This window comes from Psammomys obesus, unplaced genomic scaffold, assembly GCF_907164565.1.
Source record: "Psammomys obesus unplaced genomic scaffold, mPsaObe1.curated_primary_1811, whole genome shotgun sequence".
Lineage (NCBI taxonomy): Eukaryota > Metazoa > Chordata > Mammalia > Rodentia > Muridae > Psammomys > Psammomys obesus.
This window is the reverse complement of record NW_026591711.1, coordinates 3,323,885-3,341,492: the sequence shown is the minus strand read 5'-3', so window position 1 is coordinate 3,341,492 and position 17,608 is coordinate 3,323,885. Positions and strand designations below refer to the sequence as shown.

The 17,608-nt window shown below is 51.1% G+C and overlaps 2 protein-coding genes across 2 annotated transcripts; both read left to right on the top strand.

The window, feature by feature from the left end:
* Positions 1 to 720: 720 nt before the first annotated feature.
* On the top strand, positions 721 to 2,880 carry Hoxa6 (homeobox A6). Its single transcript, XM_055611857.1, has 2 exons — positions 721 to 1,162; positions 2,642 to 2,880. Exons 1-2 carry the CDS (start codon positions 721 to 723, stop codon positions 2,878 to 2,880), a joined length of 681 nt encoding a protein of 226 aa, XP_055467832.1.
* Positions 2,881 to 4,598: 1,718 nt separating this feature from the next.
* On the top strand, positions 4,599 to 7,496 carry Hoxa5 (homeobox A5). The gene is made up of 2 exons (XM_055611856.1): positions 4,599 to 5,496; positions 6,424 to 7,496. The coding sequence occupies exons 1-2, from the start codon at positions 4,599 to 4,601 to the stop codon at positions 6,672 to 6,674; spliced, it is 1,149 nt and encodes a 382-aa protein (XP_055467831.1). The 3' UTR covers positions 6,675 to 7,496.
* The last annotated feature ends 10,112 nt before the right edge of the window (positions 7,497 to 17,608 follow it).

Here is a 17,608-nt window from a genome sequence, read left to right as displayed (position 1 = left end):
GGTGCCCGGTCAGCTGTGGGCACTAAGGCCCAACTCGCAGTAAGAATGGGAGAGAATGAGGAGTTCCTTGCTCCCTATCCCCAAAGCATGGGGCTGACGAGCAGAGAGCGAAGGCCTGGCTCCCCGGAGCCCCTTCTCCAGCTCAAGAACCCACACCCACGGTTCAGGGAGGGGCAACCCAGGACCCGACTGGGACAGGAGGCTTTCCAGGGCAAAGCCTTCCTCGTCACCGCCCCTCCTGGCTCAGGCTCGTCAGGTTTCCTGTTTTGAGGGGAAAACCAGCAAAACATAACAAGGCCAGAATAAAAAGGAGAGAAGAGATAGCAGGCCTGCTGGGGCCTTCTCATTGACCTGGGTACTAGCGCCTCGGCTCAGAGCTGCACACCCTGGTCTGGGCCCGTACCCGCCGCTGGCGTTTGGGGGTGTGTGGGGGAGAGCGGGGCCGGCTGGCTGTGTGTGCCCATCAATCTGCCGGGCGGGCGGGCGGCGGGCGGGCGGGCTGGGGGCTGTTTGTAACTTTGCTGCCTCGGTCGCCGCGGTCCCCGGGGAGCGGGCTCCGGCGCTCGCTCCCATTGGCCGCCGCTGCGTCAGCTGGTGCGATTTGCTGCTGTCGCTTTTGGCGTTCGGCCATCCAGAAACAAACCAGTTCGATGACTACTAATAGTTATAGCCAGATGTACTAATACACAACAAATCACGGTCCTGCAGAGGGGCGCGCAAATGAGTTCCTATTTTGTGAATCCCACTTTCCCTGGGAGCCTGCCCAGCGGCCAGGACTCCTTCTTGGGCCAGCTGCCCCTCTACCCGGCCGGCTATGACGCGCTGAGGCCCTTCCCGGCTTCTTACGGGGCGTCGAGTCTTCCGGACAAGACGTACACCTCACCTTGTTTCTATCAACAGTCCAACTCGGTCCTGGCCTGCAACCGGGCATCCTACGAGTACGGGGCCTCGTGTTTCTATTCTGATAAGGACCTCAGTGGCGCCTCTCCCTCGGGCAATAGCAAGCAGAGGGGCCCGGGGGAGTACCTGCACTTTTCTCCCGAGCAGCAGTACAAACCTGACAGCAGCAGCGTGCAGGGCAAAGCCCTCCATGAGGAAGGCAGCGACCGGAAGTACACCAGCCCTGTTTATCCCTGGATGCAGCGGATGAACTCCTGTGCGGGTAAGGCATCTCCCTGCTTCCCCATCCCAAAGAGTGTAGGGAGAAGAAAAAGCTGGCAAGGAGACAGGAAGGAAGGAAGGAAGGAAGGAAGGAAGGAAGGAAGGAAGGAAGGAAGGAAGGAAGGAAGGAAGGAAGGGAAGTAGGAAGAAAGAAGGAAAGGATGAACAAAGTTTCCTCTCTGTTTTGTTTTGTTTTGTTTTCAATATTTTTTAAAGAAAAAAAAAAACCCAAACATTCCCAGTGGGGCAATCAGGCCCAGCCAGAGGAAAGCCAGGGCCATGAGAGCCATGTAAGGTGACACTTTAAGGAAAGGTGAAGGATTCACTGCCAAGCCATAGGAGACCTGAAACAGGGGCAACAGAAGAGAGAGAACTGGGTGAGACTGAAAATGCATGCTCAGCTGCACCCTTGTGAGGCCCCCCAGGCTTCCGAGCGGAGAGGGCCTCTAGGAGGCATGGGAGATCAACCCCTTCACTCTCCTAGTCCTCTCTCTCCTGCCCTTCCCAAGTCCAGGAGCCCAGGCAGGCAGAGGCCCTCGTTTATTTCCTCATTTGACCTCTTTCAGTGTCTCCACCAAACCTTTGGAGGGCCACCTTCTCAGAACGTTCATATTCTCATTCTCTCTCTCTCTCTCTCTCTCTCTCCCTCTCTCCCTCTCTCCCTCCCTCCCTCCCTCTTTTAACTCCCACTAACTTCACACTCTTAGCCAGCTTTGCTTCCTCCTGAGACCCTGCCTGAGCCTCAAACCTGGCTTGGGAGGGAGCTCTCTCAGCCTTAGGTACCTCTGGCCTCCAGACAGCTCAACACAGTCCTACACTGCCTGAACCCCAGCAGCTCACCATCTCTTTGCCCCAGGTCTTCAAAGATCCCACAGGGAGTCTCCCTTCCCTTTGGAGCAGGACTTTAAATGGGGGACTTTAAAACTTAACAGTGTCCCTGCTCTAAGACCCACCCTCCCCGGCGGAGTGTTTTCAGATAGATCCCACAGCTTGCTTACACTCTGCAAAGATTGGAGAGGGCTGGCCATATTTATTAACCTTCCCAAACCACATCGAGATCCAACCCGAGGAGCCTCGACAGCATCTTCCACAACACCAGGGTGGGAACTCGGTTTCCACACTGCTCCCAGGATCCCCACTGCCCCCACAGACAAATAAATGCCACACTCCCTTGCAACAGTGACTTTTGGCCCCTCCGATTCAGACTGCCCACGCTATTTTATTTGCTTCTAGTGATTCTCTCACAGGCCACGTTTGTCAGAAGCAATTAACTTCCCACCCAAGTAGCTTTTAGGCGGAAAACACCTCGCTTGGTATGAAATCATCTTTGCCACGCAGCCGGCATTTCGGCCTCGGTTGAGGTGCTAGGGAAGCTGGGGCGGAAGGAAGGTGGTTGCCAGCTTAGAGACTGCTGGCTGGGAGGCCGGGGGCTGGTGGGTCGGTTTGGCCTGGCTGACCCGCAGCGCATCTCTGCCCACAGGTGCCGTGTATGGGAGCCACGGGCGCAGAGGCCGCCAGACCTACACGCGCTACCAGACGCTGGAGCTGGAGAAGGAATTCCACTTCAACCGCTACCTGACCCGGCGGCGCCGCATCGAGATCGCCAACGCGCTCTGCCTCACCGAGCGCCAGATCAAGATCTGGTTCCAGAACCGGCGCATGAAGTGGAAAAAGGAAAATAAGCTCATCAATTCCACGCAGCCCAGCGGGGAAGACTGAGGCCAAGGCAGGCGAATAGACTCCGGGGCAGGGACCAGGCCGGCGTGGTAACCTCCATCGGCTTTGCCCCCTGGTGCCCTTGCCTGCTGCTCCCCAAGTTTTCCTCCAGCCTGCTTCTCCCGCAGCTTAGGGAAGTCCAAAGCTTTGCAAGCGTCTGCGCATTTACTTATCACAGAAAACAAACAAACAAACAAACAAACAAACAAAAAAACCCGCACACCCAATGCCAGCCGTGGGGCAGACGCCGTGTCCACACTCACAGGTTCTCTCCCCAAGGCTGCCTGAGCCAGCCTGGGAGTCCCGGGGTGCGCCCAGAATTGGCCCTGCTGCTGCCTTAGCGCCTCCCTGAGCCACAGACGCGGGCTTGTTGGGGGAAGGAGCCCCAGGCAGTGCCCGGTCTGGGGTCTGTGCTTTCCAGCCTTGGTCCCTCGCCATCAAATCCTGAAGGGCATCGCCAAAGCGGCTCTGGCTACTGGAAAGAAAGGGACTCGGGGCCGGCCCCCGGCCCTGTCCCTGCCTCTCAGGATGCCCCTGAACAAGAAGCCGAAGGAACAAAGGGAGACTCCCCTCTTCCCCGAGCGACCTAAGCCTCTCAGTTAGTGGGAAAGCAGCAGCCCCCGCGCAGGCGAGCCAACCTGAGCGCGAGTGGAACGCCGCCACCTCGGGAGCGGAGAGGCTCCCGCAGGCTCCCAGCTCCCGCTTCCCGCTCCCTGCCTCGCGCAGCGCGGGCGCCGCCACCTAGCAGCTTTCGGGACCCGAAGTGGGAGCCCAGGACCACGGGAGCCGCGAGACTCCAGACTTCCAGAGGGGCCAGGGTCGCCTGAGAAGCCAGGCCTCTCACGGGGGAGAGCCGGCTCGCCACTCGGCCGCATTTGTGATTTACTTTCGTCTTTGGGAGCCCGGGAAAATAACGACGGGGATCCCAGGCACCGCCACGAAATGATTCCACTAGTTCCCGCAGTCTCCTCCCGGAGGTCTGAGAGAGACCCCAATAACTCTACCCGCGGATCCCAGCTTCCCGACAGCCTCGGAGGCCGTAGCGTGCCAGGGCCCACCCTTCGGGTTCACCACGAACCCTGCTACCTGGAGCCCGGGCCGGCCGGAGGAACCGGGCCAGGGCTTGAAGACATTCCAGGATGGATAAATAGGAGAATCAGATAGCAAACTAGTGACACGAAAAACATATCTCTGCGGAAGAAAAACCGACTCTTGGCTATACGAGTGTATGGAATTTGACCTCGCCTTGGAGAAGCAGTACACAAAAGCGCTCTCTAATAGATGCCTAGTCGTTTCAGAGCGGCAGGGACACTGTTTCTCATGCGCTCACAAAAACAGAGCCGTAATTGTGGCCTCTGCTGTGGGGCAGGATTTATTTCTTCAATTGGCTAAATCATCTTCCCTTCCCCGAAGGTGATATTTGTGTTTTCAAAATTCACAGCTGCTGGCTGGCCCGGCCGGGCCAACCGACCCCAACCTCTCTACACAGAAAATTAAGAGGGGGCTCCAAAGCCGGGGAAATAAAGTTGTTGTAAATAATTCTAAGTCGCCACCTCCCCCCAATCCTCTGTATCCTCAAGCCGGGCGTGCGATCGGCAGCTGACGGCCTCACAATTGGTACATCCTAATGGAACTGCGAGGGAAATGCAATAATTTTGCCATAATGGGCCGTAACCTCAATTCGACCCCGGCCCTTGCAGCCGGAGGTCGGCCGCGAAACGATGCGCCTTGCCTCCAGCGGGTGGCGCTCGAGTCCGGCTGAACGGCGGCGGCGAGGGGCGGGCACGCGCCCGGGGCGCGCGCGCCACCCCTCTCGCCTCCACCCAACTCCCCCATTAGTGCGCGAGTTTACCTCTAGAGGTCATCAGGCAGGATTTACGACTGGACAACAAAAGCACGTGATTCGAAGTCGTACCCCATATTTGGGTGCCTACGTAGGAGGGAACCGAGTACATGTCCCAGTCATTTCCATAATTCATCATAAATTGTGCAAGGGTGCTATAGACGCACAAACGACCGCGAGCCACAAATCAAGCACACATATCAAAAAACAAATGAGCTCTTATTTTGTAAACTCATTTTGCGGTCGCTATCCAAATGGCCCGGACTACCAGTTGCATAATTATGGAGATCATAGTTCCGTGAGCGAACAATTCAGGGAGTCGGCGAGCATGCACTCCGGCAGGTACGGCTACGGCTACAATGGCATGGATCTCAGCGTCGGCCGCTCGGCTTCCGGCCACTTTGGCTCCGGCGAGCGCGCCCGCGGCTACGCGGCCGGGGCCGGGGCGGCGCCCGCCGAGCCCAGGTACAGCCAGCCGGCCACGTCCACGCACTCGCCACCGCCCGACCCTCTGCCCTGCTCGGCGGTGGCCCCCTCGCCCGGCAGCGACAGCCACCACAGCGGCAAAAACTCCCTGGGCAACTCCAGCGGCGGCGCCTCGGCCAGCGTCGGCGGCGGCGGCGGCGGCGGCAGAGAAGGGGTTGGCACGGCGTCCGCGGCCGAGGAGGACGCCGCTGCCAGCAGCGAGCAGGCGGGCGCCCAGAGCGAGCCGAGCCCGGCGCCGCCGGCCCAGCCCCAGATCTACCCCTGGATGCGCAAACTGCACATTAGTCACGGTAAAGCCGGCCGGTCGGGGCCCCGCGCGCGCGTGCGTCGGCGGGGGCGCGGGTCCCGGGCCCCCTCTGTCCTTGGCAGCCCCTCTCCGGGCTTCCCTCCCAGTGTCCCCGCCGTCCTCCTTCCCCTGCCTTCCTCTGCACCTCCTCCCCATCCGGGCGGAGGCTGTCCGCAGACCCTGGGACAGGCGGGGGCGCGGGGTGGGGGCGAGGGAGAGGAGAACGGGGTGTCCGGGCGGGTTCAGGTGTGGAGAGGGGAAGGGACCCCGCCTGGCACCCCAGCGCCTCGCCTCCCGCCCCGGGGCTCAGGCCAGCGGAGCAGGGCACGGAGAGGGAGAGGTGGCAGCGGGGACCGGGGCTCGGGCATGTCAGGGCGGCTAATTGATGAGAAGGGCTACGCCAGGGAATTAGAACCCCCTAAAAGGGGGCTGGGGGGTCGTCGAGGCGAGGGCGGCCGGGAGTCTGAAGTTTGGGGGCAAGAGGAAGAGGGAAGAAAGGGGCAGGAGAAGAAAGCGGGCGCCCCAAGCGAGCGGCTGCAGCAGGAGGCGAGGGAGCTGGAACTTTAGCGGAGGGTGACCCGGAGGCCACTGGGGAACAGGGGGAAAAGGCAGCGCCTCGGAGCGCCCCGGAGCCGCTGGCAGCCCGGGAGGGACAGCTTGGGACAGCTCGGAGGGGCACGGGGAAAGCCAGGCTGTCCTTCAGGACAGAGCCCAGCCGCAGGTGGGCCGGCTGCTCCCCAGCGCCCAAACCCTGTTGTTTTCCTCTTGAGAAAGGAAGAGGGGAGGAAACTCGGGAAGGACGGTGGGGGGGAGGGGGAGGACTTGTTGAGCCTTGCCTCCCTCCCCCCACCCCCAGCTCAGGACCCTGGCTGACTCTCGGAACCGGGTGCTGGGGCGCTGGTGGCTTAAACCGCTGCCTTTTCTATTGCAGACAACATAGGTGGCCCAGAAGGCAAAAGGGCCCGGACGGCCTACACGCGCTACCAGACCCTGGAGCTGGAGAAGGAATTCCACTTCAACCGCTACCTGACCCGCCGGAGAAGGATTGAAATAGCACATGCCCTTTGCCTCTCCGAGAGACAGATAAAAATCTGGTTCCAGAACCGGAGAATGAAGTGGAAAAAAGACAACAAGCTGAAGAGCATGAGTATGGCTACGGCAGGGGGGGCCTTCCGCCCCTGAGTCCGCGGGTTCCAGTACTGAGCAGGGTTAGCGGAGCTAGCTCTCCGTAGTATCAGTGCTAAGGTGACGTTCCGAGACTCCCCCACCCCCGTGTTCCTTCTGTGAAGAAGCCCTGTTCTCGTTGCCCCCGATTCATCTTTTAATCATGAGCCTGTTTATTGCCATTAGAGCGCCTGTATAAGTAGGGATCTGCTTCTGTTCATCTCTTTGTCCTGAATGGCTTTGTCTTGAGAGAAAAAAAAAAATAGATGTTTTAACTTATTTATATGAAACAAGCTGTGTTACTTGAAGTAACTAAAACAAAAAAAAGAAAAGAAAAGAGAAAAAAAAAAAAACAAACACACACACAAAAGCCCCCCCCAACCTCTTTTAGTGCCAGTGTTGTGTGTTGCACTTGAGTTGTTTTACCGTGCATGTGCGTGGACGTGCTCCTGTCTCAATAGCTCCAAGCTGTTAAAGATATTTTTATTCAGACTACCTATATCCCTTGTGTAACTAATGCTGTTGTAGAGGTGACTTGATGAGACACAACTTAACTTGTTCAGCGTGTAGTGGCTAGTGACTGTGGCGAAAACTGTGACTCCAAGATGTGTGTCCCTGCGTGCCTTCGTAGGACCCTTTGCACGGACTCTGGAAGCGGCTCTTAGAAGCGCAGCTTCCCTGATGTATGTTTTTTGTGAACAAAGTTACAAATATTGTCCAAGTCTGGCTGTTTAAGCAAACTGTGATCAGCTTTTTTTTTTTTTAAATTTGTTTTTAAGGAAAAAAAATACTGACTGGAAACAAACAAACAAAAAAAAATAAACTTTCTATTGTAAGTTCTCTTGGTCTGATTTGTGCTAAATAGCAAGCAAGCGGCGCTCTCTGTCTGTCTGTCTGTCCAGTAGGGCTGGGAACTGTTGGGGCTGAGGCTACCTGGGCAGTCTGCCTGTTCATGGTGGCTCGCCACCAACATTTTGACTCACAGCCTTCCTTACTCTGAACCATCTGAAAATTCAGGTCAGAAGAAGGGGGGGGGGACTGGACTCCAAAGCCTGAGTCCACCCTGTCCATCTCTGAGGAAACCAAGTTAAGTTAGTGAGTACCGGAAAGGAGAGGAAGAGGAGAGAGGGAAGGCAGGGCTTTGTTAGCCACACGGCAGCCCACTAGGACCCTTCCTTCCTAAGGCTGCTCTAGGCCTGGCTGAGGAGGCCTCTCCGCCAGGTGGTGGACCCCAAAGCCTCTGCCCACTCACCCACGCCAGCACCCCTTTCCCACTCCTCCCACTGAGCCAGTTGGCTTCTTTTGCTACAATTAATTTGCTACAAATGGAAAGTACTTACCCGGTCCTAGCTCCATTGGGAAACTCCTCAGAGCAGCTAAAGCCCAACTAGAGATTTGCACATTTACCGACTGCTTACGCGGATGCCGTCTTTCCTTTTAAAAGTTATAAAACAGTAAACTTTATAAGCCCCAGTTCCGGCTATATGACATTTGGGTGCCAAATGAATAGGGTTTTGTCTATGAATTAGATCGTAAAATCATCCATAGCACAGACAGATCGGCTCACTGGCTATAAAACGTCACGTGGGGCCATTAAAGTAAGTTTTATGGTTTTGGGGAGTTGACATCCAACATTATATACCACATAACATATAATCTCACTAACGCTGGACTCCATTTGACTCTTTTGCAGGCTACGTGTGTGCTGCCTGGTCATTCAAATTGTCAGTTTTAGGTGCAGAAGTGTCCGAACCCACAAGTTCTCAAAACTCTGAAAAATGGCGCCCTCCCAGTTAAGGTAAGCTCTCCTCTTGTGTTTATTTGCACTCTCCAAAGTTTCTCGCTCTGTCATTCCGTCTGGCTCGGGAACGCTGAAGCTGTCTCTGAATTCAAAATGCGAGAGCAAACTTTTCCCCTCTGCCCATGCTTGCAAAGCCAGAGCCAGCTTTGTGGAGGCCGCGCGGTGAGCAACGCTTGCGGCCGAGCCTCGTCCCCAGGCCTAACTTGAATTGCTGCACAATCTTGGCTGTTAATGACTTCCGCTCCCGCCGGCGTGCAAAAGAGATGTTTTTCGTGAATGTGTACGTGAGAACGAGTGTGTGTGTGATAGCTTGGCAGCGTCCGCCACTCTTTTTAAGCTTGCTCAGGCCTAGGCTCTTTGGGGGTCGCGGAGCTCTGAGAGTCGAAGGAAGGGGCGCAGGCCACTGCAGTAGAGGCTGGACTGAACTGGAGAGTTTGAAAGAAAGGCCCGGGCAGGGCCGAGGCCGACACTGGCGGGATTCCTTCTGGGGCTGTGCAATACGTCTTCGCCGGCTAGGGTCATTTGGCAGGACTGAATTGAGGCTGCGGCCTTCGGGGCTGGGTTTCAGGCTAGCTAGGGAGAGTGAAGCTGTCTGGGGCCCTGGCTCTATGGCGGGGGCCAGGCTGCTGGTACCCACAGGATGCTGGGAACCCCACCTAAGAGGCAGGAGGCACTCAGTTTCTCTGCACCCAGCCAGGCCCTGAACCCTGTTCTCCTGAGAGTTCTTTTCATTTTGTTGGCTGCCTTCTCACCCGCCTGTGAATCTGAAGCAATAAACTTTATGGCCGGATTTAACTTTAGTCTTTGAATCCTCAGGCTAATTGAAAGGGGTTAAAGCGCTTTCTTTTCTTCTGCCTTGCCTTTCTTCTTCTCCCCTTCTTTCCTTTCCCTGCACTTATATCTACGCACAGGACCCTCGAAAGGCAACTTAAGTGGCTCCCTAGATAACACTAAAGATGGAGAAATGCGCCCCTCTTCAACATGCAGACAAAGTCTCTCTTCGAAAACTGTGCGTAAAGTTTTAAGGGAAATTGAGGTGTCTTCAATGCCCAACTTAAAAGTCCCCAGAGCCATTAGGTTGTTTTTCTTGACACATCATAAAGGGTAGTTTAGGAAGAAATTGCTCTTTCGTCAGTGGGAGATTTCCTCCTCTCTTTTGTTATTTGTGCTTTCCGTTTGATCCCAGGAAATTTACATAATCTATGTTTTCCAAAACAGTCTCCAAAATTGCACCAGTGAGTGAAGTTAGGTAAAATATAAATTTACCGGGTACAATTCCATCTGGGCCTCAGCCTCCCAAGTTCTTTAATGGCAAGCGGATCCTAACTGGAAACTTTCTGGCCCATCCTGGGGTCTTCTCAGGGTAGGTACCTGCCAGAGAACTAATAACACCCCCAATCTTGTCTGAGGAATTTCCAAATATATATTTAGAAATGAAGCAAAATAATAATAATAATAAGGGCTCTTCTTTTTCTCTGGAGCTAGGTAGTTTTCTTCAAGTACTAGTTGGTAAAGGTTTTTACCAAGTGCTTACAGAGAAAAACGTTTTGAAGTGTTGATTTGAAACACCAACAAGCATTATTATGCTCAAGTCTCCTTCATTCAATATAAATAGACAGAAGCCCCAAATTCAGAAATTCAAAGACAACAAAACCTAAAACGTTAAAGAGAAATCAGAAATGCTGCTTTCCCTGGATTGGGACAAGCAGAAGACTCCATGAAGTTATCTTGTGTGAACTGAATATTAGTGCTTCAGCAGTCATGAAGGGGGTCCACCTCTGAGGAGGAACTAGAATTTTAAAAATTGCATGGAAATGGGTTCTTACTATTTGATGTGTCTAAGAATGCTGGATTCTTTGTTCTTTGTTTTGTGGCTCTAAGTTTGGGTTATTAGATAATATTGGGCTGTGGTTCTGTTTTGGTTATATGTCTGGTGGTTTTGATTGCATAGTTTCTTGGTGGTTAAATAAGGAGGAAAAAAAGCAAACAAACAAGAGACATGGAAATGTTGGTAGGTTCATGGGTTCACCTAGGAGAAAGCAAGCGCCCACAGCATCTGTGGCCACACCCTGGGGTGTGGGGATAGATAAAAATGCTGATGGCATCATATCCAACCAAATACATGCCTAGGGATCTTTCCCACAAATTTAAAAAAAAAAAAAAAGCTGTGAGTGTTGTCAGCTTGCTTACTTCTGCCTGTTTTAATCTTCACAAGGCTTAAGTAGAATTTAAGAGGGCAGGTCAACCCACGTGGAGTTAAGTGACTTTTAAGAAATACAGTATCCAGTCCGATCTGGTGACTGTTACTGGAGGGAAATTTTTTTTTCTTTCTTACTATTTTTATGGGAAGCATTCTTAAGAAGGTGGTTGGGTATCTGTTCATTTGGTAGATGAGTTATATCTTCTTGTGGATTTTTTAAAATCTTTTTTAAGGAGGAACTTACTTAGAGGGAGAAAAAAAACCAAACCAAAACCTCTCCCACTGAGGGCCTTATGAAGACATCCAGCTTCAGCTGGTGGCAAAAATCTGTGTGTTCTCTTGTAAAAGGAGAAGGTGCCGGAAATGTGCAGGGCCTTGTTTGTTTCTACAAGCCAAAAAGAATCTATTCCCTCAACTAGTGAGTGCCTTAGGAAGCTCCTGGCCACACTCACTTAGGGTTTTGTTAGGGTTTCCCTGGTCCAATTTCACAACATTATGCCATGATCCCTCTTCTCCTGTGCTTTCCCGCTTTGCCCTGCCCTGCTTCATTTGGCTCTAGGAGAAAGAGAGAGAGAGAGAGAGAGAGAGAGAGAGAGAACAAGAAGACAGAGTTTTCTACCAGAAACAGTTGTGCTCATTTGTTGAGATTTGGAGACTGTTACATCCAAACAAGCACAGTACAGAAGACTGGCTGCCAGAGGTGAAGACAACTCTTTAAGCCTGCAAGATGCCCTTGGCATCTCCACTTCTCTGGCTGGGGTCTACTCAGGGCTTGCTCACCATAAAGAAGGTGGAATATGTTGGGCTTCAGCCCTTTGGCTTCTAAGGGGAGAGGGATTTTCCTCTAGTCAATGACAAAAGTATAAACAGGATGCCAAGGCCAGAGTGTGGGTTCAGCCTAGGCTCCCACCCAAACAGGGGAGGGACTCCACAGCCCTAAGCTGCAGGGCTGTTGTAAGGGAAGCCAAATTTGTTGTCTGTTTGCTTGTTTTCTTCTAGAATTTTGTCTTTCCCCTATCAGATCCCTTCCCTACAAACTGGCCTTTTCAATAATAATATTTGTTATGAAGGTTATTGGGTAATTATTGCAATTTTTGTAAAGCAGCCCTTGCTGGAGGTGAAGGCTGTCATCGCCTAACAAATGGCACCCACGCAGTTCACTGCCGGGTTAAGTAAATGCAGAGGAGATAAATCTGCACACCCTAGGAATCGCCAGCAGAGCACGCTTTAGTACAAGTTCACAGTCAACCGGCCCGCCTGGGCCAACTCTCCCAACAATTAAGGCTGCAGCTTTATTTTTAAATAAAACAAAACCCGCCCCACCCCCTTTGCCAGATCTCCCCCCCCCCCCCAGCCCCGTACACTTTTGTTTTCAAAAGATTCTCCAGTTCTCCCCTAAATTGTTCTTGTTGGTGGAATCCCCAGTGATTTCAAATTAATCTAGCCCCTAGATTCTGACTTAAAAAGAAAGGAAGAAAAAAAAAAAAAAAAAAAGAAGCAGGAGGCTGGCTTGACAGGAAACGTGCTCACAAATACACAAAAACTCTACACTCCATCCTCTAATTCCATCAGGCAGTGGTAGAAGCCGGGCTGCATGGGGTATAGAGCGCCCTTTCCCCTGAAGCAGAGGCTCCAGCGCTGTGTATCTTTGTGGTTAGTGTGTTACAACTGCAGGTCAAAAAGTTGAGGGTCAAAAGTTTACATTGTACAGCACTCTTAGTCATCTGCCCAGACAGAGCTTGATGTCAATGTTAAAGCTGCGGTCTTGACTATCAGCACAAAAGATAAAATGGCTCGGAGTGACGCGTGTATCACGGTGTGGACTCCAGGTGAACCCTAGTGGTTGAATGGCCTCAATTACCGGAGGAAAGGGTAGAAAATTTCTCTTTTCAGGAGTAATACATGCTGTATTTCATATTGAATTATCACTCCCCTTCTGAAGGAATAGCAGCAGGTAAATAGGCATGGATTACCAAAACACCAAAACCTTAAATGTTGGAGAATCAAGAATGGCTTGTGAGCTTGTCACAACATAAAAATGCTTAGAACTCATCAGAGGGGTATTAAAAGACAAATAGTAGGTTTCTAATGTTTCATTATGTCTCCTTTATTTGAAAAGGGGGTAGTGATTCTGATTCGTCAGTTTTTTTTTTTTTTAATGTTGCAGTACATATAATGATCTCTAAAGTGTGGGAGAAAAGTGTATTCTTGACAAATTTCAAGCATGGATCATTACCCACCCCCAACTGCAACTCACCAAATACAGTGATTGTCAGAGCAGGGAAGTGGGGGGGTTTAGGCATGGGATTCCTAAAACCGCCAGCATCAGTAAGAAGGCCTATTAATGTTCTTACGTTCACATTGTTGGAAAAATTTCTCTTATGTTTATTATTAAACCACTGTGGGATGTAAGAGGGCTGCTACAATCTGCAAGTGAATAACGGAATAGAAGGAGGAGGCTGGGTTTCTACATGCTGTGCCTAGGTGTAGAACCACCAGGCTTCTGTCCTCCAGAAAACACTTCTGAAAACCAGGTGTAGAACAGGGGTGGAGGACAAACTGAGGACAGGGGAAAGCAAGCTAAGGAGGAGGGTGGGTGAAGAGAAGAGAAAAAGAACAGTGTGTTCAAGAAGCAGACGGGGAATCATGCCTCATTTGTCTGTTGCAAATGAAGTGTTAACCAATATTTTATTTTTCATACATCTAGATTAGCTTTAAGCATCTGGGTTGGAATGTATTTTCTAAGGAATATATTTTCCTTTCCTCTATATTGACCTTCAAATGATAAAGGTAGGGAAACAATGATGAAAATAAAATATTCTTCTTAATTTTGGGAATAATTTCAGGGCTCAGGATGTCAAGCTTGCAGGGGCGTTTAAGGCAAATCCCTCCACATTCAGGCTGATTAGATTTAATGGTGCCAGGTGTATATTGAGTGATAAAGTAAACATTTCCCAAATGCTGCCTTCACAGAAGCAAGCAACCAGAGTATTTGTAGTGTGCAATTGTAGAGTTCTTACTCTGGCCAAGAGCTTGGAGCCAAATGGGGTTTGCCAGATGAAATGGAAGAAAACAAGCGTGGTCACTGCTGTTACAGCAGTAAGCACTTCACATCTGGTCTCTTGAAATGAAAAGAACGGAACCCAGCCCCCACTGGCTCACCCAGAAATTATGTCTCTTCCAGGGACTCTTTTCATTGTATTTTTGGTTAAAGCCATGTGACACACCTAAGAAACATTTTAGCATCAATACTCAAAAACACCCTTTAAAACAGCCTTTAAGCTCTATCGACAAAAGGCACCTGTGGAAGTCACTGCTTTGAGAGTGCTCATATGTATGTATGTATGTATGTGTGTATGTATGTATGTATGTGTGTATGTTCCTGCATAATCCATGTGTAATCCTAAAATGAATATCATGTCTATGTTTGGGCCATATCATTATTTAAAACTATCATCAGGAAATTATGCCCTAAACATATTAACTGGTAAAAAAAAGTCTGGTCAAGTGTTGTTTCTCTATAACCAAACACCTAGTGTAAGTGGAGGAGGCCCTTCCGTGACACTCCCAGGCAGTTTAAAATCCTGCCTTTCCCCTATTTGCTCTAGAGAAGCGCTTGAGATAGAGGACAGCCTGGAGGCCCTCACTCCAAAGAACAAAGGACAAATACAGTCAGCACATCCCATAATGCTCACATTTCCTTTGCCTTTTCCCCTTGGTTTTTCCTGGGAAGGACTGACCTGGGCAGAGCACCCCACTCTCTAAAAGACACTGTATAGACCTTTTAGAAGCGCAAAGTCCAAGGCCGAGGTGAACTTCAGGTCAGCGCGTCTAACAAATATGAAAATGTCGGCTGGTGAGGGCGCGCCTGGGACTTAACAAAGACTGTCAATGTGTAAGATTAATAAGAAACAAAATGCACACGGTGTCACTGTTCGGTCACTTTGAAACTTGGGACAGGGTTGCATTCAAGTGGGAAGGCTGTTCCAAATATATTCAAAATGATTCAAATCAGATTCAAACCAAGCTGCAAACACTGCCTTCTTTTCGCCCTCCCTCTCCCTCAGTCTCCCTCGGACTCTTCTGTTCCATCTGGAATGCCAGGACATGATGAAAAGTTATTTCCCTTAATGGGATTTTAAGATAGCATTTTGGGGAATATATGTTATCCCGGCACATGGAAATGAACAAATGTGCTTACCAGTTTCCCAAGGAAAAGATAGCGCTTCCACCCGCTTGGGACTAGAGGCAGTTGGTGTGCGAAGATTAGCAAGCTCCCTCTCTGCTCCATTTCAGGGCATCCCATCCTTTCCCCGGGGCAAGAGGCTGCTGGTAAACTTTGGTTTGTTTTTCTAATTGACTTAGTTTCTTCCTAGCTCTCCTTTGGTGTTTTGGATATTTTGTAAAGGCAAAGAGATGCTTGTTAGCTTTAACGTTTTTAAAAAACGTTATTTGACCCAGTGGGATCATGCTCTGGCTTGCTTGCAAAGGGAGGCTGTGGAGGTCCAAGAAAGGTACTGGGATTGTTTATTACAGCCATAAATCTTGCAGTAAAATGTCAAAATGTCGGTGTGGGAGATAACACTCGGTGTCCTGGCTCCGTTTGTGTTTATGATAGAAGCGCAAAGACAAGTTACAGGCCTGGAGGGGGTCTGCGCAAGGCCGTCTTCCTTAACTAATAGACCCTCAGGAAACAGGCAGAGTTAAGTCATCTCGCTTAACCATATACAAAACAGTGCCAGTGTCTCCTTAATACTTAAAGTAGGAACTCTGTAGACCGTTCTGAGGCTAAACAACAAGAATTTTGTGTTTTAGTGTCGGTAAATAATATTAAACAGACATGACCAGGACTTGTGTCCTAAAGGTTGGTGACACCAGACACAGACAAGGTTTCCTCATGTTTTTCCTCCAGCCGGAAACATCGTCAGATGTGTAAGCCATGTATATTTGTATGTACAGCATATACGTGTGCTACAGATGTTAGATAATGTCTCATTTATGTATCTATTTTCTTGCTAGAGAGAGAGATTAGTGCTTTAGCGCAGCCACCCACTACAAGCCAAGAGTGTCTCCCTTCAGTCCAGAGAGGATATTTAAAGATTAGAATCAGTGTTGACTTTTGTCTATGGCTCAGATGTCACTAAAATAATAATAATAATCAAAATCATGGTGCCTCATGTCAGCGGACAGCTCTCTTTACTGGCACACACACCCAATGTGGAAAATGTCTTCGTGCCACTTCAGGGCGATTTCAGTCAGAAACTAACATGATCCTTTTTTAAACCTCTTTCCCTAAATTAGTTTAAAGATTAGTCTCATATAATAGTCTTTATGTGGCTAAGCATTAAATGACTATCCATCAAATAGATGTATCCCGGTATTTAGTAGCCCAAGTGAGTAACCGATATGACTGAAGATAGAACTGACATTCTTTTTGAAGTGTCTTCAGGATTGGGTTATAACTTTCCTTGTCTGCGGTCGGGATGTAGTTGTGTGAAAAGACACTTGTTCTATTCTGCTCTCTGAAAAATCAACTAGGTGCACCCACTGAAATATCTTTGCCTTGCATGCCAACATGAGAGTTATTTTTAGACGGGTGACGTGCTGGTTTGCATTGCTTTTCTATCATGCAAAGGATCTAGGCGTGTGCTACTCAGAAGAAAGGAAAGAAGACGAACACAGTAGGAATGAGGCGTCAGTATTTATTTCAAATATCAACACTGGGTGGAATTAATAAGTAATTTATTTGTTAATAATGGCATAATTAGTTTACTCATCAAATTTCAATTACTAAATGGCAGGCAACAGTCCCTTCTCCCTCCTTTCCGGAGCTACTGATATCGTTAATATGCTAATTTTTAGCAGTTCAGAAATTACAGACTGCCCTGTAAGTATAGCCCTCGCCCTAGATCCTGCCTGAGGAAACAGCAACCAAAAGGGGGAGAGGGAGAAGAAAAAGTTAGAAAAGATCGGGCTGATGATCAGTCCAGCAAGGGTCTTATTCTGTCTGAAGCGTGTTTTGGTTTGGGGGTTGTTCTGAAACGCAAAGTCACTGGATTCAAAGCAGGGTATTCCTATTCTAGGGTGGAGGTCTCACAATAGCGCCCGGTAAAGGAGGCATGTTTTGTCCTCCATCAACTGCAATATAGGACGGTTCCAAATCTTTAAATGGAAAATGATGTACAAACTGTGCCCCTGGAGAAGGAAAAAAAGGGGATGGGGGAATTAAGTATCCACGAGGTTTCAGTGGACCGCCCTCGCTGTACTTCCTTGGCTGGATTGCTCAGCGGTCCATCCACCCACCCTCCCACTGCGGCTCCAGCCGGGGCTTCGCCAAGCAGGGACTGCCCAGCAGCTGGGCGGCTGTGCAGGGCATGGGTAAAGACCCAGCCGGGAGAGGAAAATAGCTCTGTAGGCCTCCTTCGTTTTATTCCTGGGCTAGGATAAAAAGCCAGGGTCTGCCCCTTGGTCCCAGGGTCCTTCCCTCTCCTGGGGGTGGGGGGTGGGCTCAAAGCCTCGGACGACTCCCCCCCTCCGCCCCCCCCCGAGGCCTGGTTGGACTGGAGGTCAGCGTTGAGCTGCGGCGACCGGCTGCCCCGAGGCCTAGGACAGGCGCGGGCAGAAACGGGGCTCAGGGGGGAGACCCGCAGCCCGACAGGCCTCAACCTCTCCGCCGGAGTCCAGGTTGCGGGGCCGAGGAAGCCGAGCCGCCGCGCCGCCCTCCCGCCCGGGTGGGGTAGGCAGCATCCATCACGGCCCCGCGCAGTTTCCTGATCCGGGTCCGCGCGCGCCGACCGCGCATTGGCCGGATGGCAGCACGTGGGGGCGCGGGGCGGGGCGGAGGGGCGGGGGGGAGGAGCTCGGCGAACTTCGGCGGCCGCGGCGGCGGCGGGAGGGGGAGGGGCGGGCGCCGAGGGTGTGTGTGTGTGTGTGTGTGTGTGTTGGGGGGGG